This window comes from Chrysemys picta, chromosome 1 (assembly GCF_011386835.1).
Source record: "Chrysemys picta bellii isolate R12L10 chromosome 1, ASM1138683v2, whole genome shotgun sequence".
Classification (NCBI taxonomy): domain Eukaryota; kingdom Metazoa; phylum Chordata; order Testudines; family Emydidae; genus Chrysemys; species Chrysemys picta.
The window spans coordinates 193,618,738-193,646,375 of NC_088791.1; the positions used below are offsets into that span (position 1 = coordinate 193,618,738).

At 39.2% G+C, this 27,638-nt stretch overlaps 1 protein-coding gene across 2 annotated transcripts in view; it reads right to left on the reverse strand.

The window, feature by feature from the left end:
* Positions 1-27,638, reverse strand: part of HLCS (holocarboxylase synthetase) — a 209,322-nt gene that overhangs the window by 131,558 nt on the left and 50,126 nt on the right. For both annotated transcript variants that reach the window (XM_065590324.1, XM_005303307.4), the window contains one exon: positions 11,155-11,423. In XM_065590324.1, the coding sequence (XP_065446396.1) occupies positions 11,155-11,423 (269 nt within the window). The remainder of the gene's footprint in view (positions 1-11,154; positions 11,424-27,638) is intronic.

Here is a 27,638-nt window from a genome sequence, read left to right on the forward strand (position 1 = left end):
ATCCCAACAGTAGTTTGAGCAATACAACACCTAACATTCAAAAGTGAAGATATTCTTATCGTCATTGCATCATTTGAAACAAATGTCAGTGCAAATGTATAGAATCACAGAAATATAGGACTGGAAGGGACCTCGAAAAGTCATCATGTCCAGACCCCTACACTGAGGCAGGACTCTACCTACACCGTACCTGACAGGTGTTCTTAAAAACTTCCCTTGGAAGCCTATTCCAGAGCTTACCTACCCTTACAGTTAGAAAGTTTTTCCCAATATCTAACCTAAATGTCCCTTGATGCAGATTAAGCCCAGCTCTGTCCTCATTATAATAGCATTTACCATATTTGATGACTTATCAGGTCCCCTCTCAGTCTTCTTTTCCCAAGACTAAACACACCTCGTTTTTTTTAACCTCTCTTCATAGGGCAGATTTGCTAAACCTTTTATCACTTTTGCTGCTTTCCTCTGGACTCTTTCCAATTTGTCCATATCTTTCCTAAAGTGTGGTGCCCAGAATTGGATACAGCACTCCAGCTGATGCCTCACTAGTGCCAAGTAAAGCAGGACAATTACTTCCTGTGTCTTACACACGACACTCTTTTTAATACACCCCAGAATTATATTAGCCTTCTTCTATCACTGCATCACATAACAATGTGACTCTCATTCAATTTGTGGTTTCAGAGTAGCAGCCGTGTTAGTCTGTATCCGCAAAAAGAAGAACAGGAGGACTTGTGGCACCTTAGAGACTAACAAATTTATTAGAGCATAAGCTTTCGTGGACTACAGCCCACTTCTTCGGATGCATATAGAATGGAACATATATTGAGGAGATATATATACACACATACAGAGAGCATAAACAGGTGGGAGTTGTCTTACCACCTCTGAGAGGCCAATTAATTAAGAGAAAAAAAACTTTTGAAGTGATAATCAAGCTAGCCCAGTACAGACAGACAGTTAGATAACAAGTGTGAGAATACTTACAAGGGGAGACAGATTCAATGTCTGTAATGGCTCAGCCATTCCCAGTCCTTATTCAAACCGGAGTTGATTGTGTCTAGTTTGCATATCAATTCTAGCTCAGCAGTTTCTCCTTGGAGTCTGTTTTTGAAGTTTTTCTGTTGTAATATAGCCACCCGCAGGTCTGTCACTGAATGACCAGACAGGTTAAAGTGTTCTCCCACTGGTTTTTGAGTATTTTGATTCCTGATGTCAGATTTGTGTCCATTAATTCTTTTGCGTAGAGACTGTCCGGTTTGGCCAATGTACATGGCAGAGGGGCATTGCTGGCACATGATGGCATATATCACATTGGTAGATGTGCAGGTGAACGAGCCCCTGATGGTATGGCTGATGTGATTAGGTCCTATGATGATGTCACTGGAATAGATATGTGGACAGAGTTGACATCGGGGTTTGTTACAAGGATAGGTTCCTGGGTTAGTGGTTTTGTTCAGTGATGTGTGGTTGCTGGTGAGTATTTGCTTTAGGTTGGGGGGTTGTCTGTAAGCGAGGACAGATCTGTCTCCCAAGATCTGTGAGAGTAAAGGATCATCTTTCAGGATAGGTTGTAGATCTCTGATGATGCGCTGGAGAGGTTTTAGTTGGGGGCTGAAGGTGACAGCTAGTGGTGTTCTGTTATTTTCTTTGTTGGGCCTGTCTTGTAGGAGGTGACTTCTGGGTACTCGTCTGGCTCTGTCAATCTGTTTTTTCACTTCAGCAGGTGGGTATTGTAGTTTTAAGAATGCTTGATAGAGATCTTGTAGGTGCTTGTCTCTATCCGAGGGATTGGAGCAAATGCGGTTATATCTTAGAGCTTGGCTGTAGACAATGGATCGTGTGGTGTGTCCTGGATGGAAGCTGGAGGCATGTAGGTAGGTGTAGCGGTCAGTAGGTTTCCGGTATAGGGTGGTATTTATGTGACCATCGCTTATTAGCACAGTAGTGTCCAGGAAATGGACCGCTTGTGTGGATTGATCTAGGCTGAGGTTGATGGTGGGATGGAAATTATTGAAATCATGGTGAAATTCCTCAAGGGCTTCTTTTCCATGGGTCCAGATGATGAAGATGTCATCAATGTAGCGCAAGTAGAGTAGGGGCGTTAGGGGACGAGAGCTAAGGAAGCGTTGTTCTAAGTCAGCCATAAAAATGTTGGCATATTGTGGGGCCATGCGGGTACCCATAGCAGTGCCGCTGACTTGAAGGTATATATTGTCCCCAAATGTGAAATAGTTGTGGGTGAGGACAAAATCACAAAGTTCAGCCACCAGGTTAGCTGTGACATTATCAGGGATACTGTTCCTGATAGCTTGTAGTCCATCTTTGTGTGGAATATTGGTGTAGAGGGCTTCTACATCCATAGTGGCCAGGATGGTGTTTTCTGGAAGATCACCGATGGATTGTAGTTTCCTCAGGAAGTCAGTGGTGTCTCGAAGATAGCTGGGAGTGCTGGTAGCGTAGGGTCTGAGGAGAGAGTCTACATAACCAGACAAGCCTGATGTTAGGGTGCCAATGCCTGAGATGATGGGGCGTCCAGGATATCCAGGTTTATGGATCTTGGGTAGCAAATAGAATACCCCTGGTCGGGGTTCTAGGCATGTGTCTGTACAGATTTGTTCCTGTGCTTTGTCAGGGAGTTTTTTTAGCAGATGGTGTAGTTTCTTTAGGTAATCCTCAGTGGGATCAGAGGATAATGGCCTGTAGAATGTGGTGTTAGAGAGCTGTCTAGCAGCCTCCTGGTCATATTCCAATTTATTCATGATGACGACAGCACCTCCTTTGTCAGCCTTTTTGATTATGATGTCAGGGTTGTTTCTGAGGCTGTAGATGGCGTTGTGTTCTGCATGGCTGAGGTTATGTGGCAAGTGATGTTGCTTTTCCACAATTTCAGCCTTTGCACGTCGACGGAAGCACTCTATGTAGAAATCCAGTCTGTTGTTTCGACCGTCCGGAGGAGTCCACGCAGAATCCTTTTTTTTGTAGTGCTGGTAGGGAGGATTCTGTGGGTTAGTATGCTGTTCAGAGGTATGTTGGAAATATTCTTTGAGTCGGAGACGTCGAAAGTAGGATTCTAGGTCACCGCAGAACTGTATCATATTCATGGGTCTGGAGGGACAAAAGGAGAGGCCCCGAGATAGGACAGACTCTTCTGCTGGGCTAAGAGTATAGCTGGAAAGATTAACAATATTGCTGGGTGGGTTAAGGGAACTACTGTTGTGGCTGCTTGTGGCATGTAGCAGTTTAGATAGTTTAGTGTCCTTTTTCCTTTGTAGAGAGGCAAAGTTTGTCTTGTAAATGGCTTGTCTAGTTTTTGTAAAGTCTATCCATGAGGAAGTTTGTGTGGAAGATTGGTTTCTTATGAGAGTATCCAGTTCTGAGAGCTCATTCTTAATCTTTCCCTGTTTGCTGTATTGGATGCTGATCAGGTGATTTCGCAGTTTCTTTGAGAGTGTGTGACACAGTCTCTCAGCATAGTCTGTGTGATATGTAGATTGTAATGGATTTTTTACCTTTAGTCCTTTTGGTATGATATCCATCTGCTTGCATTTGGAAAGGAAGATGATGTCTGTCTGTATCTGTACGAGTTTTTTCATGAGATTGATGGATTTCCACTCCATACGGCTAAATGCAGTGCCTTGCATAATGAAAGGTTTCAGAGTAGCAGCCGTGTTACAACAGAAAAACTTCAAAAACAGACTCCAAGGAGAAACTGCTGAGCTAGAATTGATATGCAAACTAGACACAATCAACTCCGGTTTGAATAAGGACTGGGAATGGCTGAGCCATTACAGACATTGAATTTGTCTCCCCTTGTAAGTATTCTCACACTTGTTATCTAACTGTCTGTCTGTACTGGGCTAGCTTGATTATCACTTCAAAAGTTTTTTTTCTCTTAATTAATTGGCCTCTCAGAGGTGGTAAGACAACTCCCACCTGTTTATGCTCTCTGTATGTGTGTATATATATCTCCTCAATATATGTTCCATTCTATATGCATCCGAAGAAGTGGGCTGTAGTCCACGAAAGCTTATGCTCTAATAAATTTGTTAGTCTCTAAGGTGCCACAAGTCCTCCTGTTATTCAATTTGTGATCCATTATAATCCCTCAGATCCTTTTCAGCAGCACTATCACCAGTTATTCCCTATTTTGTAGTTGTGCATTTGATTTTTCCTTCCTAAGCAAGGTACTTTGCATTTGTCTTTATTGAATTTCATCTTTCTGAATTCAGACTAATTTTCCAATTTGTCACAGTCATTTTGAATTCTAATCCTGTCTTTCAAAGTACTTGCAACCCCTCCCAGCTTGCTGTCATCTGCAAATTATATAAGCATATTCTCCACTTCATTAATTAAGTCATTAATGAAAATACTGAAAAGTACTAGACCCAGGACTGACTGAGGTGGGACCTCACCAGACATGCCCTCCTAGTTTGAAATCAAACCACTAACTACAACTCTTTCAGTATAGTCTTTCAACAAGTTATGCACCCAAATTACAGTAAATTCATCTAGACTGCATTTCCCTAGTTTACTTATGAAAATGTTATGTGAGACTATATCAAAAGCCTTACTAATATCAAGACATATCTGGTCTATTACTTCTCCCCTATCCAGTAGGCCAGTAATCTTGTTAAAGAAGGAAATTAAATTGGTTTGGCAAGATTTGTTCTTTACAAATTCATTTTGGCTATTCTTATAACCCTATTATCACCTTGCAAACTGATTGTTTAATAATTTGCTCCAGTATCTTTCTATGTATCAAAGTTAGGCTATAATTCCCTGGGTCCTCTTTGTTCCAATGTTTAAAGACAGGAACTATATTTGCCCTTCCCCATGAGAAGGGCCTCACCTGTCCTCCATGAGTTCTCAAAGATAACTGAGAACAGTTCAGAGATTGCTTCAGCTAGTTCCTTCAGTACCTTAGGATGAATTTCCTCAGGCCCTGTCAACTTGAATACATCTAACTTATTTAAATATTTTTTAACCTCTTCTTTCACTATTTTGGCTTGCATTCCTCCCCCCATGTTGTTAATATTAATTGTATTGAGTACGTGGTCACCACTAACCTTTTTAGTGAAGACTGAAGCAAAATATCAGAGGGGTCGCCGTGTTAGTCTGAATCTGTAAAAAGCAACAGAGGGTCCTGTGGCACCTTTCTGTTAGTCTTAAAGGTGCCACAGGACCCTCTGAAGCAAAATAGGCATTAAACACGTCAGCCTTCTTGAGGTCACCAGTTATTAGCTCTCCTTCCCTGTTAAGTAGAGTACCTACACTTTCTTTTGTCTTTCTCTTGCTCCTAATGTATTTAAAGAACCTCTTTCTTGCTGTCTTTTATGCATCTTGCTAGGTGTAACTTATTTTGTACCTTAGCCTTATCCCTACAGGCTTGTGAAAGTCTTTTGTACTTCTCAGCTCTTCTTCCATGTTTTCACTTTTTGTGGGATTCCTTTTTCATTTTCAGGTCATTAAAGAGCTCCTGATGAAGCCACAAGGGCCTCTTTCTATTCTTCCTATATTTCCTTCACATCAGGATAGCTTGCAGTTGCACCTTCAATACTTTCTCCATGAGAAATTGCCAGCTCTCCTGTATACCTTTATCCCTTACATTATCTTCCCATTAGACCTTACCCACCAGTTCTCTGAATTTGTTAAAGCCTGCTTTTTCAAATCCATTGTCCTTATTCTGCTGCTTTCACTCCTTCCTTTCTTTAGAATCATTACATCTATCACTTCATGATCACTTTCACTCAACTTGCCTTCCACCTTCAGATTCACAACCAATTCCTCCCTGTTGGTCAGAATCAAGTTTACAATGGCTGTCCCCCAGGTTATTTCTTCCACTTTCTGAAACAAATAAGTTTTGCCCAACACAGTCCAAGAACTTACTGGAAATTTTGTGTTTTCCCATCTTACAGGTTTCTGGGTAGTTCAAGTCCTGTATTAGTACCATGTCTTGTGTTCTGGATATTTCTGTTATTTGTTCTATAAATGACTCATCCACCTTCTCTTCCTGATTTGGTGGTCTACCGTAGACCCCTACCATGATGTGATCCCTAATTATTAACTGACGTATCACGTCTTTAGTTTATTCAGACACAATGATGATTCTGATTTCATCTCAACAGGTTTGAGTAGCTATTTCACCTGCAGTGAGTTTTTTAAAGTTATACAATAAAAGGTACTATCCCACACTAAAAAATGAAGACCAAATCCTGCATAAGATCCAGAAGAATGGACGCCTGTGTCTCTGTGAATTGCCAATGAAAACCACGCGGATACACCCAGGGGCATGAGCTCCCGCAAACAGATCCAGTTGCAAGACTGGGGCCAAAATAAAAAGTTATTCTTCCTCTTCGCGAGAAGCCTAGGTAACAAAATGGAGGAATTGGAGCTCCTGGTCCGAGAAATGAAACCGGATATCGTAGGAATAACCGAAACCTGGTGGAACGGTAGTCATGACTGGAGTACAGGTATGGAAGGGTATGTGCTGTTTAGGAACGATAGGAACAAAGGTAAAGGTGGGGGGGTAGCATTGTATGTCAATAATGATGTAAACTGTAAAGAAATAATAACTGATGGAATGGATAAGACGGAGTCTGTCTGGACAATACTCACACTAGGTAAAAGAACTACTAGAGCCTCCCCTGGGATAGTGCTTGGGGTGTGCTATAGACCGCCGGGATCTACCCTGGATATGGACAGAGAACTATTTAATGTTTTTAGGTAAGTAAATACTAATAGGAACTGTGTAATCATGGGAGACTAACTTCCCGGATATAGATTGGGGAACAAATGCTAGTAACAATAATAGGGCTCAGATGTTTCTAGACGTGCTAGCTGATGAATTCCTTCATCAAGTAGTAGCTGAACCGACGAGGGGGGAGGCCATTTTAGATTTGGTTTTGGTGAGTAGTGAGGACCTCGTTGAGGAAATGGTTGTAGGGGACAACCTTGGCTCGAGTGATCATGAGCTAATTCGATTTAAACTAAATGGAAAGATTAACAGAATTAAATCAGAGACTAGGGTTTACAATTTCAAAAAGGCTAATTTTAATAAATTAAGGGGACTGGTAAGGGAAGTGGATTGGGCTAACATATTTATGGATCTAAAGGCGGATGGCGCCTGGGATTATTTTAAGTTGAAGTTGCAGGAGCTGTCGGAGGCCTGTATCCCGAGAAAGGGAAAACGGTTAGTAAGAAAGAGATTTAGACCAAGCTGGATGAGCGAGCATCTCAAAGGGGTGATTAAGAAAAAACAGAAAGCGTACAAAGAGTGGAAGAGGGGAGGGATCAGTAAGGAAACCTACCTTATTGAGGTCAGAGCATGTAGAGATGGAGTGAGAAAGGCTAAAAGCCGTGTAGAGTTGGATCTTGCAAGGGGAATTAAAACCAATAGTAAGAGGTTTTAGAGCCATATAAATAGGAAGAAAACAAAGAAAGAAGAAGTGGGACCGCTGAAGACTGTAGATGGAGTGGAGATAAAGGATAATCTAGGGATGGCACAATATCTAAACGAATATTTTGCATCGGTCTTTAATGAGGCTAATGAAGGGCTTAGGAATAGTGGCAGCATGACAGAGGGGAATAAAGGAGGGGGGATTGACATTACCGTATCCGAGGTAGAAGCCAAACTTGAACACATTAACGGGACTAAATCGGGCGGACCGGATGATCTTCATCCGAGAATATTGAAGGAACTGACGCGAGAAATTGCAAGCCCGTTAGCGATAATTTTTAATGAATCTATAAACTCGGGGGTGGTACCGTTGGACTGGAGAATAGCTAATGTGGTTCCTATTTTCAAGAAAGGGGAAAAAAGTGACCCGGGTAACTACAGGCCTGTTAGTTTAACATCTGTAGTATGCAAAGTCCTGGAAAAATTTTTGAAGGAGAAAGTAGTTAAGGACTTTGAGGTCAATGGCAATTGCGACAAATTACAACATGGTTTTACGAAAGGCAGTTCGTGCCAAACCAACCTGATCTCCTTCTTTGAGAAAGTAACAGACTTTTTAGATAAGGGAAATGTGGTGGACCTAATATACCTCGATTTCAGTAAAGCGTTTGATACGGTACCGAACGAGGAATTATTGGTTAAACTGGAAAAGATGGGGATCGATATGAAAATCCAGAGGTGGATAAGGAACTGGTTAAAGGGGAGACTGCAGCGGGTCATATTGAAAGGTGAACTGTCAGGTTGGAGGGAGGTCACCAGTGGAGTTCCTCAAGGTTCGGTTTTGGGTCCCATTTTATTTAATCTATTTATTACTGACCTCAGAACCAAATGTAGGAGTGGGCTGATAAAGTTTGCGGATGACACAAAGTTGGGAGGTATTGTCAATTCGGAGAAGGATCGGGATATTCTGCAGGGAGACTTGGATGACCTTGTAAATTGGAGTAACAGAAATAGGATGAAATTTAATAGTGAAAAGTGTAAGGTGATGCATTTAGGGATGACTAACAAGAATTTCAGTTATAAGATGGGGACGCATCGGTTGGAAGTAACGGAGGAAGAGAAAGACCACGGAGTCCTGGTTGACCGCAGGATGACTATGAGTCAGCAATGTGACGTGGCAGTGAAAAAAGCCAATGCGGTCTTGGGATACATTAGGCGAGGTATATCTAGTAGGGATAAGGAGGTGCTGGTTCCGTTATACAAGGCACTGGTGAGACCTCATTTGGAGTAGTGTGTGCAGTTCTGGTCTCCCATGTTTAAAAGGGATGAACTCAAACTGGAACGGGTACAGAGAAGGGCCACTAGGATGATCAGAGGAATGGAAAACCTGTCGTATGAAAGGAGACTCGAGGAGCTCGGTTTGTTTACCCTAACCAAAAGAAGGCTGAGGGGGGATATGATTGCTCTCTTTAAATATATCAGAGGGATATATACCAGGGAGGGAGAAGAATTATTTCAGCTCAGTACTAATGTGGACACGAGAACGAATGGATATAAACTGGCGGTGGGGAAGTTTAGGCTTGAAATTAGACGAAGGTTTCTAACCATCAGAGGGGTGAAATTTTGGAACAGCCTTCCGAGGGAAACAGTGGGGGCGAAAGACCTCTCTGGCTTTAAGATGAAGCTTGATAAGTTTATGGAGGGAATGGTTTGATGGGATAACGTGATTTTAGTCAATTAATCAACAGCGTGCCATCGCTGGTAAATAGTATCAATGGTCAATGAGGGTCTGGCTGGAGAATCTTGCCTGCATGCTCGGGGTTCTACTGATCGCCATATTTGGGGTCGGGAAGGAATTTTCCTCCAGGGTAGATTGGCAGAGGCCCTGGAGGTTTTTCGGCTTCCTCCGCAGCATGGGGCAGGGGTCGCTAGCTGGAGGATTCTCTGCGACTTGAAGTCCTTAAATCACAGGATTTGGGGACTTCAACAGCTGAGTCAAGGGAAAGGGGGTGGGTCAGCGTTTGTGGCCTGCATCATGCGGGAGGTCAGACTAGATGATCATACTGGTCCCTTCTGACCTTAAAGTCTATGAGTCTATGAGTCTTCAGACTTAAGCTAACTTTTAATTAGCATGCCAAAAACAAAAAAGGAAAAAAAAATATTCAATAGCAATATCTTTCACACTTAGTGAGAAAAATGAACGGGTTTTGTCTCCATCTTAATAAGGAATTGTTTAATTACATTATTAAATTAAATTAGTTAATATAATTAATAGTTTAATTAAAATAATTTAGCTGAACAGTGTTAAAGCCTTCAAATTTTCAAAACTTGCTTTTGAGGTTTTTCTAGTTTATTCTGGATTTCTGGATAAATTAAGAAACTTTGTAAATCCTATTTATGAATCAGATTAAAGTATATTTCAGGAAAAATGTATTAAATTCATGGGTTAAAAAAATCCCTTGATCTATTACTATTAAATTCCACAGAAAAGACTGTCAACCAGCTATTTAAGCATAAAATTTAAACTACTATAATATGATTCTAATGCAGACTCATTCTTGTTAAAATACGGTGGGTTTTTTGTTTTTTGTTTTTTGTTTTTTTAAACCAAATCCACCTATTCCCTTACCAAGAAAATATACTCTAAATTCAGTTTATATAAAGACCTATAGTTTGGGCTCTATAGCTAAAGAGCAACAGCTCTTCTTGCTGATTAACTAATGAACTGTGAACACAGTAAGATCATAGAATATCAAGGTTGGAAGGTACCTCAGGAGGTCATCTAGTCCAACCCCTGCTCAAAGCAAGACCAATCCCCAGACAGATTTTTATCCCAGTTCCCTAAATGGCCTCCTCACGAATTGAACTCACAACCCTGGGTTTAGCAGGCCAATGCTCAAACCACTGAGCTATCCCTCCCCCTTAAGATGACTTAACTGATTGCATATCTGGCCAACTGTTCCACATCACCACAATGGGGGGGGGGGGGGTTCTTCAACCATCTGATTAGTTTGTGCTATGAAATATTACAATTCTAGACCTTGTAAATGGTAGCGTAGCTAGAGTAACTCTAGGATTTACTGTTATTCATTTACTTTTCTAATCTTGTTTTAAATCTCAATGAACTATTTTCCTCAACAGACATCCTGCATAGGTGTTACCAAAGTCATTTATGTGTTGCTCAAAAGTATTTTTAAACTCGAATGAATGTTTGGAAACAAAAAAAAATTTGATATTGAAATATTCCTATCACCTAAAAGAGTATTAAACAGAATGTAAAAAATTATATAATATTACAAAGAAATAAATGACTTTTTAAATAAGAAAACTTGTTTTTTATTTTATCAACGAGGTTTAGAAAAATCCTGAGTCTTCTATATCTGCTTATGTAATGCCTTCACAAAACATTACAAATATTAACATTTTGCAACAGGAGAAACAATGGTTAAGTCCTATTATCAAGAAAGTAACTGGTGCACTAAGTTTCCCTTCTCAAAGACATCTAAATACTTGTAAGGCCTCCATTACCATAGAATCGAGCATTTCCTAAGTATTTACAAATAAACAATCCGTCTCTTTCCTTCTTACTTCTCAATCAATAGGAGAAATAGCTTGTGTGTATATAGAGGTTATTGAGCAAAAGCTAAGTCAAAGAGAAAAGTTTTCAATTTCATGCTGAACATTGTATGGTTAGTGTATTTCATTATATGTGAATCACAATTCAAAATGTTTATCTGAGATGGTCTACACCAGCACCTTACCCATCAAGAAGATTCATTGTTGTTGATGTGACTTCAGCAAACAGAACAATCTTCCCAAGCTTCTTTGTTTGCAGATTGTGTTGATATGTCTGCAGGCTGAAGTGTTCAGATGAGAAGCCTCCCACAGTGACGACTGGTATGAGAGATTGTGTTATTTCCATCTCCGGCTTGTAAGATGAGACAAATTTAAGGGTCATCTTGCTGGATTTTATTAATCCTTCAACATCTACTTTTTTTTCAAGCCATTTCAGAAAAGAAATACGATTTTCCTGTGGAGAGGAAAATGAGAGAAATATGCACAACTGCACATTAATGCACACAAACTTTCTTCTGAGAACGTCTATATCAAAAGGTTTCAGAGGGGTAGCCGTGTTAGTCTGTATCAGCAAAAACAATGAGGAGTCCTTGTGGCACCTTAAAGACTAACAAATTTATTTGGGCATAAGCTATCGTGGGCTATAACCCACTTCATCAGATGCATGGAGTGGAAAATACAGTAGGTAGGTATAAATACACAGCACATGAAAAGATGGGAGTTGCCTTACCGAGTTTGGGGGGCGGGGGGGGGAAGAGAGGAGTCAGTGCTAACAAGGCCTGATCACTACAAAAAATAATTTTCCCTCTGTTGATACTCACAATTTGCAAACTGGACACCATTAGATTACGCCTGAATAAAGACTGGGAGTGGTTGGGTCATTACAAAACCTAAACCTAAATTTCCCCAATACTAATTTCCCCCTACTGTTACTCACACCTTCTTGTCAACTGTCTGAAATGGGCCACTCTCATTACCACTTCTAAAGTTATTTTTCCTCTCTTGGTATCCTGCTGTTAACTGAATTGTCTCGTTAGACTGACCTCACACTTGGTAAGGCAACTCAAATCTTTTCATGTATTTATACCTGCTCCTGTATTTTCCACTCCATGCATCTGATGAAGTGGGTTCTAGCCCACAAACGCTTATGCCCAAATAAATTTGTTAGTCTCTAAGGTGCCACAAGGACTCCTCGTTGTTGTTCTTTTTATATCAAAAGGGTCACTCCTAGATGGAAAAACTAGCCTACATTTTCTAGGCTTCCCCTCCCTAGGAGCTGCCCTGGTCTGGCTGGTTGCTTGTCACTTCCTTGAACTGCAACCCCACCCCCTCTGCAGCTTCCTGGCCTCTGAGTCCAACCCCTTTCCTACAACAAGTTTGTTGGTGACTCTGTGCAGACATTCTTTGCCTCATCCACTCAAGTATGGAGCCAATCTAAAACACATGGATACTCCCACACTGAGTGGGTGATTTAGCATGCTAACCACTTAGGCTTCTATGCTACAGGTCATATGACCCAGAGTTATGACAAACTTTACTGGGAATGTTGCAACAACTTAGTAAAAAGCATTTCCATAATGGTGAACAATGATTCCTCGGTAGAATGCTGGCAGAAGAGGCTGTGACTACTGATAAGTTTGGACCTAAATTTTGCTAAATCCAGTCTGGGTAGGGCCTTATTTGAACTGGCCAGGGTAACTAAGGAACTAACTAAAACAGATTAACCAAGAAGCCAGCAAAGTCCTTATAAACGTATTTGCCTAATTAATAGAACTCAGTATTCTCAGTGTACAGAAGGCACTAGTCTGCTCTGTTGTCACAGCTAATGACACTGTTTGTATAGATTTGTGAATTAATTTTTTCAAACAGGACACAAGAAGTATAAAGTATAAGCACACACTTATCCCAGAGCCTCCTAGATGCTCAGCTCTTTTCCTTTTATTACAGAGCCTTAGAAGTGTGAAATAAATTATACTGAAGACAAAGTTAAGGGGATGGGTGATTGGGACCACATAGGTCCTTAAGATATCCTGAAACAGCAACTCCACATTTGTAAAACGTTTTGGATTTATCTAATGCTATAGTAGAGGGGTTTATATGAAATGTTTTGCCATTTCTTTAAAACACCTACTATTTCTAAACAGCCAAAGAAAAGAAGATGCTGGGACTTTTCCAAATCTAGGCCAAGTACAAGGAGCAAAAAGTCAGTCACCTACACACACAAAAACTGTCTTTTTGCTGTATTTTTCTCCACTCATTTTATGACCTATGAATCTAAACTGGACTAGGTATTTACTAGTCAGTTAGGAACAGAAGATAAAATGGAAGTAGCTATATCACAGGTACACCAGTAGGCAACATACTGAAGCTAAGGCAGGAAAGGAAGTTAAAGCTATTGATGAACTGATTAAAGAAAATGGTAACTTATAAGCTATTTTCAAAGTGTTAAAATCCTCTATACATTAAACATTTCTGGTGCACTAGGGAAAGAAGGAGCTACAGATCTGATATTTGTGGACAAATGTCTCTCCAAGACATTAAATAATGAGCATAATAACCCAATTTATACAAATGAGCAAATTCTAAATTCAGCCTATTTACTTGTTCAGTCCCAGCAAACTCTCCTGTCATGCTATCCATCCGGAGACAGAAGAATTAACACTGAGAAAAATCACACACTATTTACTAGTAAAAATGCTTAAGTATTCATTTTTCTTCCTCTGATCTTTTCTAAACAGAAAAGGGTCACTTTGCAAAAGTTTGCAAAGTTAAAAGCACACAGATCTGTGTAACTAGGTATGTATAGAGGTGATAGATATCAATCTCTAGGTACTTATGCAGCCCCCATTACTGCAGTATTTCAGTGTCTCAAACATTAAGTTATCCTCTCAGCAACGTTCTGAGCTAAAACTGAACTCAGATTCTCCTGAGTCCCAGTCCAGAGTCTTAACTGCAGCACAATTCATATATGTCTCGCTATGACACATGCTTACTTCCCACTAATTCTTCTCCCAAGGAATTAATCTAACATTCCAAACACCATTGTCTATTTAAAAAAAATAAAAAATAGTGGACCTGTTCCCACCCTCCAGCTATGGAATTTCCTCCCCAAAATTTACATCTCCTCAAATCTCAGGATGGACCATTCTTTCCTGTGCAAGTTACAGCTTTTTCTATACATTAAAGTCACGATTTTGAAGTCCATTATCTTGAAATCCTGTAGTGCAAAAAAATTTTGAGTTTATTCTATGAAGTAAGGAAAATGTGTTTCCCCAATGGGACCCAGCGCTAGCTTCTAGCCACAAAAGGGCCTGAGACAACAGGCTTTAAATAGTGACATGTTTAGGTCCAGAAATGCTACTGTGTCATTTTTCGATTTTTGTAGCTCCTCTAAACTCTGCCCATTGAGCTTCAAGACAACTAAGGCACCTGACTTTACAGATGGAAAACAGTTCCAATAATGTTTTTCAAACTCTCTCAAATGCTTAGCTTTTGCACAACTAATGATGAAGTGGCATAAAAGTTTTTAGCAGTGCTTCTTTGCGCTGATCTTTGTGTTGCACTTATGTAGGACTCCCAAACTCCTGCGATAGTCTTTATATGCCATTATCATGTGTTACATATTGTAACCCATTATCTGTTACTAATACTTAGCTTTAATTTCTTACAAACAGATGTAATTTTATATTGCATTCTAGACACACCTGCCAAGGCTGATTCCCCACTCTGGCATTTTGAGTACAGAAGGTGGGGGCACGCAAGGATTCTAAAAATTAATACTGCCCACTCCAGGCTTGTATTAAACTCCCAAGGTTACAGCTTTTGTCTGACGTTGGATGGGTAGATGCTGCCACCGCCCAATTGCAAAACCCCTTTGAGAACTGAGGAAGGCGCACTTGGGAATTCCTTCCTGTGGGGTACCCTCAAGCCCTTTCACCCCTCCTCTGGGGAAGAGCTGAGAAAGAAAAACAAAGGAAATCAGCTGTTGCCACCAGCTAATTAAACATGTGCACAAACCTCTTAGGACACGATGCTTCTTACAGCATAGTTTTTTCACAATTTTTTTCACAAACTGTCATCAGATTAGGCCAGTTCTTGATATAGTGCTCAAAACAGTCCACTGCTGAGTTCCATCACACATCTTGTGGGAGAGTTAGCTTGGTTCCTCCCACTTTTTTCTGAGCAGCTGCTGCAAAGTGGTTGTTACAGAAGTATTTTGCAATTTCGACATAATTAGCATTTATTTCTGGAACACTGAAATCTTTGGCTATGAGGTGCATCAAATGAGCACTGTAGCCATATATCGGGGTTCTCAAACTGGGGGTCGGGACCCCGCAGGGGGTCACGAGGTTATTACATGGGCGGTCATGAGCTGTCAGTCTCCACTCCAAACCCCGCTTTGCCTCCAGCATTTATAATGGTGTTAAATATATAAACAAGTGTTTTTAATTTAGGGGGGGGCCGCACTCAGAGGCTTGCTATATGAAAGGGGTCACCAGTACAAAAGTTTGAGAACCACTGCCATATATTATTAGCTTGGGACTCTCTTCACTCTCTTCTAAGTAATTAATTTCTTCTCATCTTGGATACATTTGCAGCATTGTCTGTGATCAATGTGCTAGACATTTGAATTTTTTTCCACAGTTAGTTATAGCTTTTACTGCTACTTCTTGTAAGTATTCTGCTGTATGTGCATTTCCTGATGTATCAATTGTTTCTGTAAGGAAGACATTCCCTTCTTCTGTTGTCACACAAGCACATACAACAGGATCATCGTGGACATTGCTCCACCCATCAAAACTCAGCTTCCTGCAGCTCCCAGTGGCCAGGAATGGCGAACCGCAGCCACTCGGAGCTGTGAGTGGCCATACCTGCAGATACTCAGGTAAACAAAGCGTCGTGCGGCCCGCCAGGAGCTTACCCTGAATAAGCAGTGAACCAAGTTTGGGAACCCCTCCTCTAGACCTTTTGCCCACTGTTCAATTTCTCTTTCATACACTTTAAGCCAAAGGCCAGCATCTGCAGCCAAAATCCAGGGCTGGACCTTGAAGCCCCATGACTGAAGCCTGCTGCCTGCCACTCTAGGGCTGAAGCCTGAAGCCAGAGCCTCACCACACCCAGGAAGATGAGGAACTCACTAGCTGCCTGCTTCTATGACGTTTGTGGCTCCAGAGGGAGACAGAGCCCAACACCTGCTGGTGGCCCTGAAGGAGGGGCCATTGCTTCCTCCCTTCCCCACCCCCAGTCACTGCCCAGGAAGCGGTGGCCACAAGAAAAGCCCCTGGTGGCTGCATGCGGCCACAGTGGCCGCATTTGAGAAATGATGATATAAAATAACCCAAGCAAATATTTCTATTCTTATGGAACTTAGTGAGAAAAAACTGACTTACCCATTTCCTTAAATGTTTTAGTTTTTAAACTAAATCTCACTGAAACAGTCTCATCCCTGAAGGAAAAACATTACAAAATGAAAAAAACAACATTTATAAGTCACCACGTAAAAAGTGCCAACTATAATCTCCAGATACACATCTCCTCTTTAGTGCTCTAATACAGATGTCTACCTTGCATGTGACCCCTCTAAATTCTACCTTAATCCCTACTTAAAGGCATTCCTACACCCAAATCAGTTTTTTCAGTTCAAAAAAGAGTTTCAACTGTAATGGGTACAACTCAATAAGGCTACTTTTATACCCCATGTTTTGTAAAGTGGCTTACAATTTAACAGAAGTCAGTTAAGAATAAACAGGTGTAGGAAATCTAAACAAACAAGTGCAAAACGGAACGAATAAAAATCCCCAATCCATTTAGTGTCCACTTGTTTAAAAAAAATGCTGGGAAGTTGGCGCACACAGGTCTTGAAAAAAATCTACTCAACATCTATTATCCTGAGGTTAAGACTACTGGGCTGGGGCAAAGGACACCCGTGACACTATGCCCCAAAACCGCACCATCTGCAAGTCAAAGGAATAAACAGCTGTGTTACTGTATTTAATGTAACACTATTAATCAACTTTCTTTTAAACCTCTCTTTTAAAAAGTAATTTGCTGTGCTGCATTTTTATAGCACTTTCACCCACCACTTCCAGGTTCCCAATTATGACAGTAAATGTCAATGTTTAACTACTTCACTGCTTACTAAAATATGTTTTAAAAAAGAAACAGCATATTATCAAGATCTCACCAGCAATTCCCGAAGAGTGGGACATACCTGGACTACTGAGGGGGGGGGGGAAGAGTGGCATCATGGATGATGTAAATTAAAATGGGTAGATCTTTTACAAGGCATGGTGAGAATGAAGGGTGTGTGACTGGTTTCTTTCTCCTGAAAGGAGAAAATGGTGAACTAGGAGAACCCTGTTGAAACTCTACAGCCCCTTTATACATTTCTTTTTCCTCTTGTAATTCAATAGGTTTCCACTGGCTTGCAGGAATGACATGGGAGCCCTCCAATGGCTAGTTTAACACATTTAGGTTTGCATGGATATTAGGCAAAAATCATGTTGCCTAGTGAATAAAGTATGTGCCCTTATATTTGAGAAGTATTGATTGAGCCTACCATAAATTGTGTAAGACTGTATATTTATTGCAATTTTTAACTGCTAGTGAAGACTGCACAGGGAAAAAGTAGGAGTAGTTTAGAGGAGGGTATGAATGACCCATTTCTAGTGTAGCTGTTTTTATAGACATCACACCTTCATATGGCTAAACTTTTTTTTTTCCCCTACCTTGGCTATTTCCACATGTGAAGGATTTGGTTAAGGTATCACCTTTTTATATTTTTATTTTAGAAAAGGAGTAAGAATTCATCTATAATAGCATTGATGGGGGAAAAAATTATTAAAAAGCTACAGGATTTGAGCTCAATACCTTTAAAATATAAAAAGCGTGCATGCACACACACATACTTTATCCACTACATTACACAGTGCTTTTGCTCAACAGCCACACAAATGTAAAGGTGTTAAATTAGCCACCGGAGGGCTCTCATATCATCCCCTGAATCCAACAAAAACAAACCAGCGTCCGATGTGGCAGCAAGGGAGATTGGTGCCAGCCAAGAAAAAGCGATGGCAATTCTAGCCCAGAACACTGGCACCACAGACGGCCAGCAGCAGGAAAAGTCCACTGCTGGCACACGAGGGCAAGGTTTTGGCAGCTGTCTTTGGCCAAGAAGATGCCTGATCCACTGATGCCACATAGGTTTTAATTTCCTGTAAAGGTGGTACATTTTTGTGCCTAAACAGGATGACAGTGTATCATAAAACAACCTTAAAACCAGGTTCTTTAAAAGCATGTTTCATACTGAGCCAGAATAGGCAAGCCTTAATACTTTTTTTAATTTTAAATCCAAAATGGCACTAAAAATCTTGCTATTAATATACAGGAGATGTAGAAGCTATACAAAATTCTATCATCCTCATCCCTTTTGCACGTTATTAGAGTAAAGTACTATCCAAGTCTATAATACCTTCCACTGAAGTATTGTACAATACTTCATACACAATATAAATTTAGCTCACAGCCATCATAAAAAGGTAAAAAGGTAAAAGGTAAAAGCATTGCTATATCCCTGACCCTCACTTTATAAAAGAACAAGGGTCAGACACAATAACAACTTCATGACCACAGCAGGTGGTAAGCAGCAAGAAGCATCAGGACAGCTGATTAGCAGAGGAAGGAAGAAAAAATAGAGGCCCTCTTCAGTTAGTCTGGAGGTAAAAAGATCTGAATCAAGCACCCTTAACTCTAAGGAACAGTAAGAGGGGACAGGCTAGGCCACCTGTGACCTCCCCACTCCATAGAAATTTCTGTGGAATGGAGGAGGGAAAGTCACTCTTGCCATCTGTTTCTCTGTGGAAGGAAGTACTGGCAAGTAAAGTGAGAGCAGCCACCTTTTACTTGCCCAGTGAGAGACAGTAAGGCTGTTCCAAAGCTGTGAATATATCTCAAATCTCCTGGCTCCTGTTTGTGAGGCAAAGGCCTACCTCTCTCTCTCTAATCAAATAATCACGCATTAAAAGATAACTGCTGGACTGATTTTAATGCTGCCATCCTTCCTCCTATTGTATGAGGTTTAAGGAGTGGATGAAGAAGGCCCACTGTACCCAATGTTAGGAGCCCCAATCCCTCTTTCCCCAATTTCCTTTGGGGATATTTGCCCCCAAATCCTCTTCCAACTCCTGTTTATCCATGAACCATACCCTTTCTGTAATGAGTTCCTGCACAAGACACCTGCCGCACCTGTTACCTATTAAGATGTAAGATTTCTGACCTAACCCCTTTCTCTATCTCCACCACGTCCCCCCAACCAGCTGGGGAGAAGGCCAAAAAAAAACAAAAACAAAACCCACCCAACCTGGCAGAGTGGGAAAAATTCCTTCCCTGCTCCACAGGAACAAGGCAACTAGGACAGTGCTCACTGCTGATCATCAAAACCCAGTCCTAATCTGATCCCATGGGTGGGCAGGTGGGTGTTGCCAGCCCAAAGTAGAAAGAGAATTCTTACCGAAGGATATGGGATATAAATACTCCCCACCAATGGGTACATGTTGTACTAATATGACACCCCCACCCCCGCATCTGGTCCTGCCACTTTCCTTTATTCCCACCACTCCCCAGCTTTGTTCAGGTCAGTACCCTTTACCCCTCTCTCACAATTCCTTTAAGTGCAGCTCCTTAATGTATACAAGAAAAGGGTTCTTATCCTACCTCTTCCTTTCCAGTGTACTAATGAGAAATACCTAACATTTGAAAAAAGACCAAACATGAAAAATGTATTAAGAGGCAAAATAAATTAACAAATTCATGGCATATTAAGCCGTTAATGTTTAGACAGAGAAATATAAGTACTAGAAGGGCTAATTTTTTAAGTTGGAGAAGTACACTGGTTTTATAATGTCTGGAACACTATGAATTTTCTAAACAGAAAATATGCCACTGCCATTAAAATGAAGGCACAGAAGAGATAACACAGCACCATCCAGCCTTGTAAGGTGTATTTTGCCTTACTTTTCTCCCTCAGCTACATTAGAACAGTCTGGAAGCAATCTTCTTGGCAGCTGCTCTCATCAACAAACTGTTTATTGTAAGAAAGTGGCTAGGTCAAAGGCTAAACGTCATCCTGAACTGAAAGCATACCTTAAAAAAATTAATACCGTACATGCATAATAAAACAGCATGTTATGTATAAAAGAGAACCATACTCAATTCTGAAAGGCCAAAAGTCTATTTAAACAAGAACTCCTGTATCTGAATGAGCGAAATTTGCTAATTTGTTCTTATGATGATTTTGAGGACTACCCAAAAATAGCTGCTTTTATCAAAAAATATTTGTATTAAAAGGCAATATACAATCTATGTTTTACACTCTAACAGGCAACAGAATTTTATTTAGATATTTTAGGATATTATATAGTTAATTAATACTGAATGAGAAGTCAATTTCTCATTTACATGTAATGAAGGGATTTTCAGGCATATAATATGAAGTCAACATCAATGTTGTTATTTATGGAGTTCTAAATACAGTTTTAAGTCCAACATAGCTTTTATATGGAAAAAATAATCTTAATGCAGAGTTAACTGAATAAGATATTATACATTGACAAAGTATGGATATTAAATCTTTTGTCAAGCAAGCAAAGTCAGTTTCAAATCTTGTTTGAGAAGTTTTAATTACAGCTGCACAAGTTCATCTCCTTTTCTCCCAGCATTCATAAATCTCTTGTAAAGAGATATCCTAGGCTTGAACGTGATATGCAAAGTTTTAGACCAAGAGCAATTTTTTTTTAAACAAATTGCAAACATATTTTTCATTTGGACCATCTTAAAATATCTGAACAAAAAATAAGTGAGAGAAGAACAAGATATTGCATGTCCAGGTAACTCTGTTTAGTGCCTTAGACAAGTAACACATTCATACTACTACTTTAACTGAAAGAAAAGATAATTAAAGGAATTTAAGAATTAATGCTCAAACCTCATTCAGCAGTTCCCATCTATGTATTTCAGGAATTAACTAGTAGAGGATCATCTATACTGCATACTCTACAAGTGCTGTGATACCACAGAGCACAATGTGATAAATAAAGGTAAATCTATTGCAGTAGATTTTAAAACTTATTTTTATTGGCAAGATATGAAGGATAAGAACAACTATAGTCTACCTTGCAAAGAATTCCACTACCTGGCATCTAATAATCCAAAAATAAGGAATTAATGGAAATAACGACAGATCCTTAACTACAGAGGGGCTAGCAGAGATTACTATACCATCAAAACAAGAAGCCCGTTTACAAGAAGCTCTGTAACTTATAATTATTTTTTTTTGTTTAGTATTAACCAACTCTTTAGCAGTGACACCTATTTAGAAGTAAGAGTGAAGCTGTTATTTTCTGAAGAGTAACTATACTGCAAAACAAATATATGTGCATACACACATCACAACCCAAAAATGTGTGACAAATACATAGGGAATTAAGAAAAAAGCACAAACTTTCCAAACTTGTAATTTAATCATTAAGTGTTTTTGCTACACTTTAAAAGTAAAGAATTGTGGAAGAATTTGATTAGTATGCTTTTTTAAAAAGAACAAATAGTTAAGATAAAAATATAAAGCAATTAATACAGCATACAGATACCTTAAATATCTCACTTAAACTAAGCAGTATTGCATAAAAATACAGAATGGGAATTTTGTTCCCTAATTAATAGGCCAATAAATTAGATATATGATATGATCAGCCCTGTTAAAATAAATGTATAGTATTATGGTCTTTTTATTTATAGCAAGAATGAGCAAAAAAGTTTCTTATTACAGATAAAATAGTTCGTTGAAAGTCTGGGAAACAGTGACAGAATTAGTAAAACAACCAAAAGCCTAGTAAAATATATTGTTGTTAGCATTGATAATATACAGTTCTTAGTTTTAGATTTTCCATCACATTTATTTTACTTTCAATGCTTTTTTTAATATAATGTGAGCGAATTTAGTGTTCATGAATATGAAATATTAATACAGAATTGGCTAGAACCAAAAGGTATGTCTACACTGCAAAGAAAAACCCACAGCATGAGTCTCAGAGCCAGGGTCAATTGATCTCAGGCTGCAAGACTTAAACAAACAAACAAACAAAAACAAAAAAAGCAGTGTAGACCTTCCCCCTGGGGGTGGGTTTCAGAGCCTGAAAAATTCAAGACAATAGACAAGGTAAACTCCCACGTACAGAGATATATTGTAAGAGATTCAAGTGAGAGACCAAAAACATCCTCCAAATATTGTAAACAGAAAAAAAAAAAAAAACAATCCATATATTCAGTGTATCACAAATGGGTCTGCCTTTCCCACAAAAAGATAGAGAAAAATACAGTGCTCATGTATCACAATGCTGAGTTATAGATAGGAATGAATAAGACAGGCAGTTAATGTACATAAGAGCACAAGAATGGCCATACTGGGTCAAACCTATGGTCCATCTAGCCCAGTATCCTGTTTTCCAACAGTAGTCTGTAACAAATGTTTCAGAGGGAATGAACAGAACAGGGCAATTATCGATTAAACCATCCCATCATCCAGTCCCAGATTCTGGCAGTCAATGTAGTTCTAAATGCAGGAATAATTCAAGTTGCATATTATCCAACATGTCCAATGCCCTTGTTCCTCCTCCACCCTTTCTGCTTCAGCCCTTCTTGCTTTAAATTCATTTACTTTTTCTGGGAAAAAGAATATGTCATCCTCAAAACTTGGTCTCATTTCAAAATTAATGATGCAATTTTTAAGTTTGTATATTCTCTTTTCTTTCTCAAAAATTTCTCCTGACTGTCCTGCCCCCTTTTCTTAAAGATAGGTACCTACTCTGTACCTATTAAGCTCCGAGTTTCCCAATAGACTTGCAACATCAAAAATCATCTTTAGAGCTAAAACCTCAGACAGTACCACCTACCTGACTGAAAGCATTCTCTCAGTTTTCAAAGAATAAAGGAAAAACAGTAGTATAGAATTCCAAAAGTTTCATAAGTCACGTTTTAAAATAATAGACATGCATCACAATGGATTTAGTCCTCTCAAGGACTCAATCTATAAATTGGGAGCTTGGGGATTAATTTTTCAAAAGAACCCATTCACGTGGGATTGCCTGCTCCCTCTCCTCCAGCCAATATCCTCCTGTTTTGCTCATCTCCCAGTTTCCCTCTCACCACGTCTATAGCAGACACTCCTTTCTTCCCTTCACACAGGAAATACCCAGTGGATCAGAGCAGCAGTCATCAACAGTGGCCAGTACCAGAGGCTTCAGAGGAAGAAACTCTGCAGTAGGCAGTTATGGGATACCTTTCTCACCCACATACATGTTCCTCCAAGGTAGGGCACCATTGCAGCAGCATGTCTTCTTTAGCCAAAGTTCACTGGTAGATTTGTTTTATGCTGGTACTGCACAGGAGTAAGAGGCGGCAGCAGAAGCTACAAAGCTGCCAGCTACCACAAACTCTCCCAGATCAAAGGGTTTGCAAAGTGCGATGAGCACTGCAGACCCTTTATTTTAGGGTAGGCTGAACCCAGGTCAGCATTTACTAATCCTCAGATTTGCCCCTGGTCTTTTTGTAGGAAAAGTGTCTTATGCTTAGGTATTTCTATACTCATTTATTCGCTGGTCTCTTAAACACAATAGTTAAAGCCAGAACAGTAGCCAAAACAAACACCAAAGGAGTTGAGTGAGAGCAGAGGCAACAGCATCCAACTCACATATGCCCCTGAAATATCCATTTCAAATATATCTGTATGATTCATTAAACATACTTGCTACAACTGAAAAATCCTTTCAACAGAAACTCAAAAAAGCCAAGTAAGTATCATACAGTAATACAATTTTGCCAACTTATGCATTTTATTACATAATATTTGATGCATTTCTTAAACCTCTGACTCCTGGATTTAACTAATTAGTGAGATTTCAGATTTCATTTAAAAAAAATAATTTTCTCCATAACCCTGAGCATTAGAAAAGCTTGAAAACATAACCCAGGTGCATCCTAAAGGCTCAAATACCAGAAGGCATAGAAAAATAACACCAAATGTATTATTTTAGAAAAGTTTCATGTGGTTTTGACCCACTCCTGATTTTGGGAGGCTTGACTCATGATTTTTGAATACTCCAGGTTGGCAATGCCAGTCATCATCATAGAAAATTCCAAATGGATGTGGCCTCCTTGCAAATCAAGCACCACCCAGATTGATCTCATGGAGGGTGCTTAAGATGGTCTGATTGTCTATTCAGTTTATGTTTATCACTTGCAATCCTGTTGCTTCACTGAAGCTTTTTATTCTCACATCACCGTCAACCATGTAGCAGCATTCCTTGGTACACATGCTTCAGAATTCATTGGTCTTCTGTTCTTACAAAGCTTCCACACCAAAAAAGCTGCCAAAACTGAACGAGTGCAGAGGGAGGGGAGCTTCAGTGTTAGTAAGTGGGAATGCTAGAATAGACAGGGCTCAAGCCAGTCACTGGGATTAGGTACCAGGTCACTTAATCCTGTAAAAAGCAGGTCTATACAATACAGTAATAAGAATGTTTGTGTCCACTGTACCTTACCTAATTTAGCACTTTCACAGGGGCTACCAGTATCAGCCCCTGTGAAAGATGAACTGGTGTTATCAATGGTGGGAAATGGATTTGAAAGCCTCACAAAGACAAAGCCTTGTACAATAAAAAAAAGTATTCAATGCTATTTTGTGTTAACTTCCTTGTTAATTTTCTTATAATGTTGTCACAGTTAGAGTTATCCTTAGTTCAGTACCTGATAATTGAGTATTCCAGTTTATATTAAGAAAACCAAATACAACAAAAGCTAAAAAAAAGCTAAAAGACACTTACAAATATTCATAGTTGTAAAAACTGTACCCAGGCTTTTCAACATTTACTTTAATCTAACAGCTGCTATTTAGTTAGCCCTTCGTTGTAAGATCTGCACCATGCCAACAAGACAACCATATGCCAGATTCCATTCACAGTGCATCTGGAACTTCAGGATTTTCTTAATTTGTAGGGATCTCAAATTACTTCAAGTGATTGATACAATAGAATCCAAAACAGTTATTGATCTCTTCTTAGCAACTACTACTATAAAGTATTATGCTGTATAAAACTTTAGATTTAATCTGAAATCTCCACCACCACCTACACACACACACACACACGCACACAAATGAAAGAATATTGCTAACATTTCCTAAGTTATGCAAGGTTTTTATTAACCTTGATCATAATTTTCCCAGATAGGTTCAATTTTTTTTAAGAGAGATTAAAATGATAGACAAATTCTTGCCACAGTCTAAAACCTGATATTTTTCTTCAAAGAATCAAATCAAATCAACTCCTCATTATGGTATGGAAAAATCAATTACCAAAGAATTGGTAGGTGTCATCAAAGAGAGAAGTGCATTCATTGTGATCAGCAAATCCACACAGTCATAAATGTTGGTTTAAAATAAAGACAATGCCTAAGGTACATCTCCTTCTGGGAGCAATATATTTCCACTATATAGGGACAATAGAATTGGATTTTCTAATTTTAATTTGGTATATATTTTATAATCTTGTTTTGTTTAAATTCTATACAATATCTTAGTTAGAGGCAAAATGTACGCAATCATTTATATATTTAAAGAACTGAAATACTGATCTTTCTTGTGACAGGACTGTACCTTTATTTCTAAGCAATGGCAATATGATAGCATTTCACAAGACTCCAGATGATGCCAACCCTGTTCTCATTTTCCAGGTCTTTCAGGCATAAATTAGATACAGGTCACACTTAACGCCCGGGAATCTTAAGCTTAGTAGGTTTGGAAATACTCCATTTTTGCCAGATCTTTACTAGTGATGTCATAGTTAAATGAACCATTGCCAAATTGCTATGGATCTCCAGAGAGTTCTTCACAAGTCATGGAGCCTACCTATCTAAAGCCACCCATATGTTCTAGGGCAATACCATAAAACTCTGAGTCAAAAGGATATTTTTCAGTTATGACTTTTTGAATGTTGTAAACTGACTATTTTGGATTCTATTACTTACTCTCTTTACATTACACTAGAACCATGTGCATGTATGTGACACAGAACCACAGACTGTATAGATCAGATTATTAATTGTCACTGTGGATTATTTTTTATTATTTAGATCCCCACTGCAACCGCAACAAAGATAAGCTGAATGCAAGAAGACTTAGCCCAACATAAGGCTCACAACAGAGGTCACTATCTGAGAGATCCAAGCTCAGGAGCAGAGAGCATTCACTCTCTGAACGGTAGTTATATATTGTGGATGTGATGGACTAATAGAAATCTGAGCATGACACTCACATTTCCTTATTTTAAGACACCCTTGTGAGCTACTAGTAGAACTATATTAATATTTTCTGTCCTCCAATTTAAAATTAAGTGTAAAGAACAGGGCTACCAAAGGAGAATGAGGACTGTGAAACTGTATACTGTACATGGTTACCTGGAGCAAGCTTTTAAATGCAATAAGAGTATAGAATGTCTCACTTTGGTCAGGTGTCAGCATGTAGCAATTTAACATCAGAGATAAATCTATAAGAATATTTGGGGCTAACTTTGGATAAAATGTATTATTAACTTGTTAATTCTTACAGTATCATGAACAGCATTTTTGGAAATTGCTACATATAATGTAGATATGCTCCAATAAGATCTCCTTACTTTTTCCAAATTATTCAAACATATACCAAAGTAACGTGTCTCCAAAATGTTCTATATATTTTTACAAGTATTGTCCAACACATGGCATACAAACAACCATGAATATCTAATACTACGTGAATTCAAGGTGCAGCTTCTCTCACTTGTTTAATATACAACAAAAGTTTATTACTGCCATTTAAAAAGAAACGAGCACTTGCTTTTTTCCTAGCTACAAAATCATAAGAGCTTTTCCCAATTCTCTTATTAATTATAATAACTCTCTCTCAACTGAACACTAATTAGACCAACAAAAATAGTTTAATAAAAGTAGTCTTCTTGAGTACAATCCAGTTCCACATTTGCAATAAACTCTTAAGACAGGAGGATGCTTAATAAAGATGGCCTCTCCTATAGGTGTCTCTGTATTTTGATATTACACACCCTCTGAATTCTTGCGATATTTCAATAGTTTTACAATTGGAGAAAGTCAAATATGATTAAATGTTTCAGCCACTGTGAACATGTGTAAGCCTATGCACAATGCATCATGAAAGAATCCTATTCTCCCTCCTTATTTTACAAGGCTGTTACTAACTACTCTGTAAATCCAGCTCAGAAGTGACACCTTGTGGTAAGAAAACTTCAGTTAAAACATCTAAATGAACACGTCACAACTGCCTCCAGTTTTTCCAAATTACAGAGATTTCTAGCTATTTTAATGTGATGCCTTCAGCAGTGCCCAGAGGTTCTGATAAATATTGGACTCACACTGTGCTGGACACTGCACAAACAAGAGTAAACTAAATGCACGTCTATACTGTCCCACACTTTGAACTAAGGGGTCATGAAAAGTTGCACACATCAAAGTGCTGCGCTGTAAATCCCGTGTCGATGCTGTGGGCACAACTTAAAGGCCCCTAGTTCACATTACAGTAGAATGAAGAGGACTACATGAGAGCAAACTC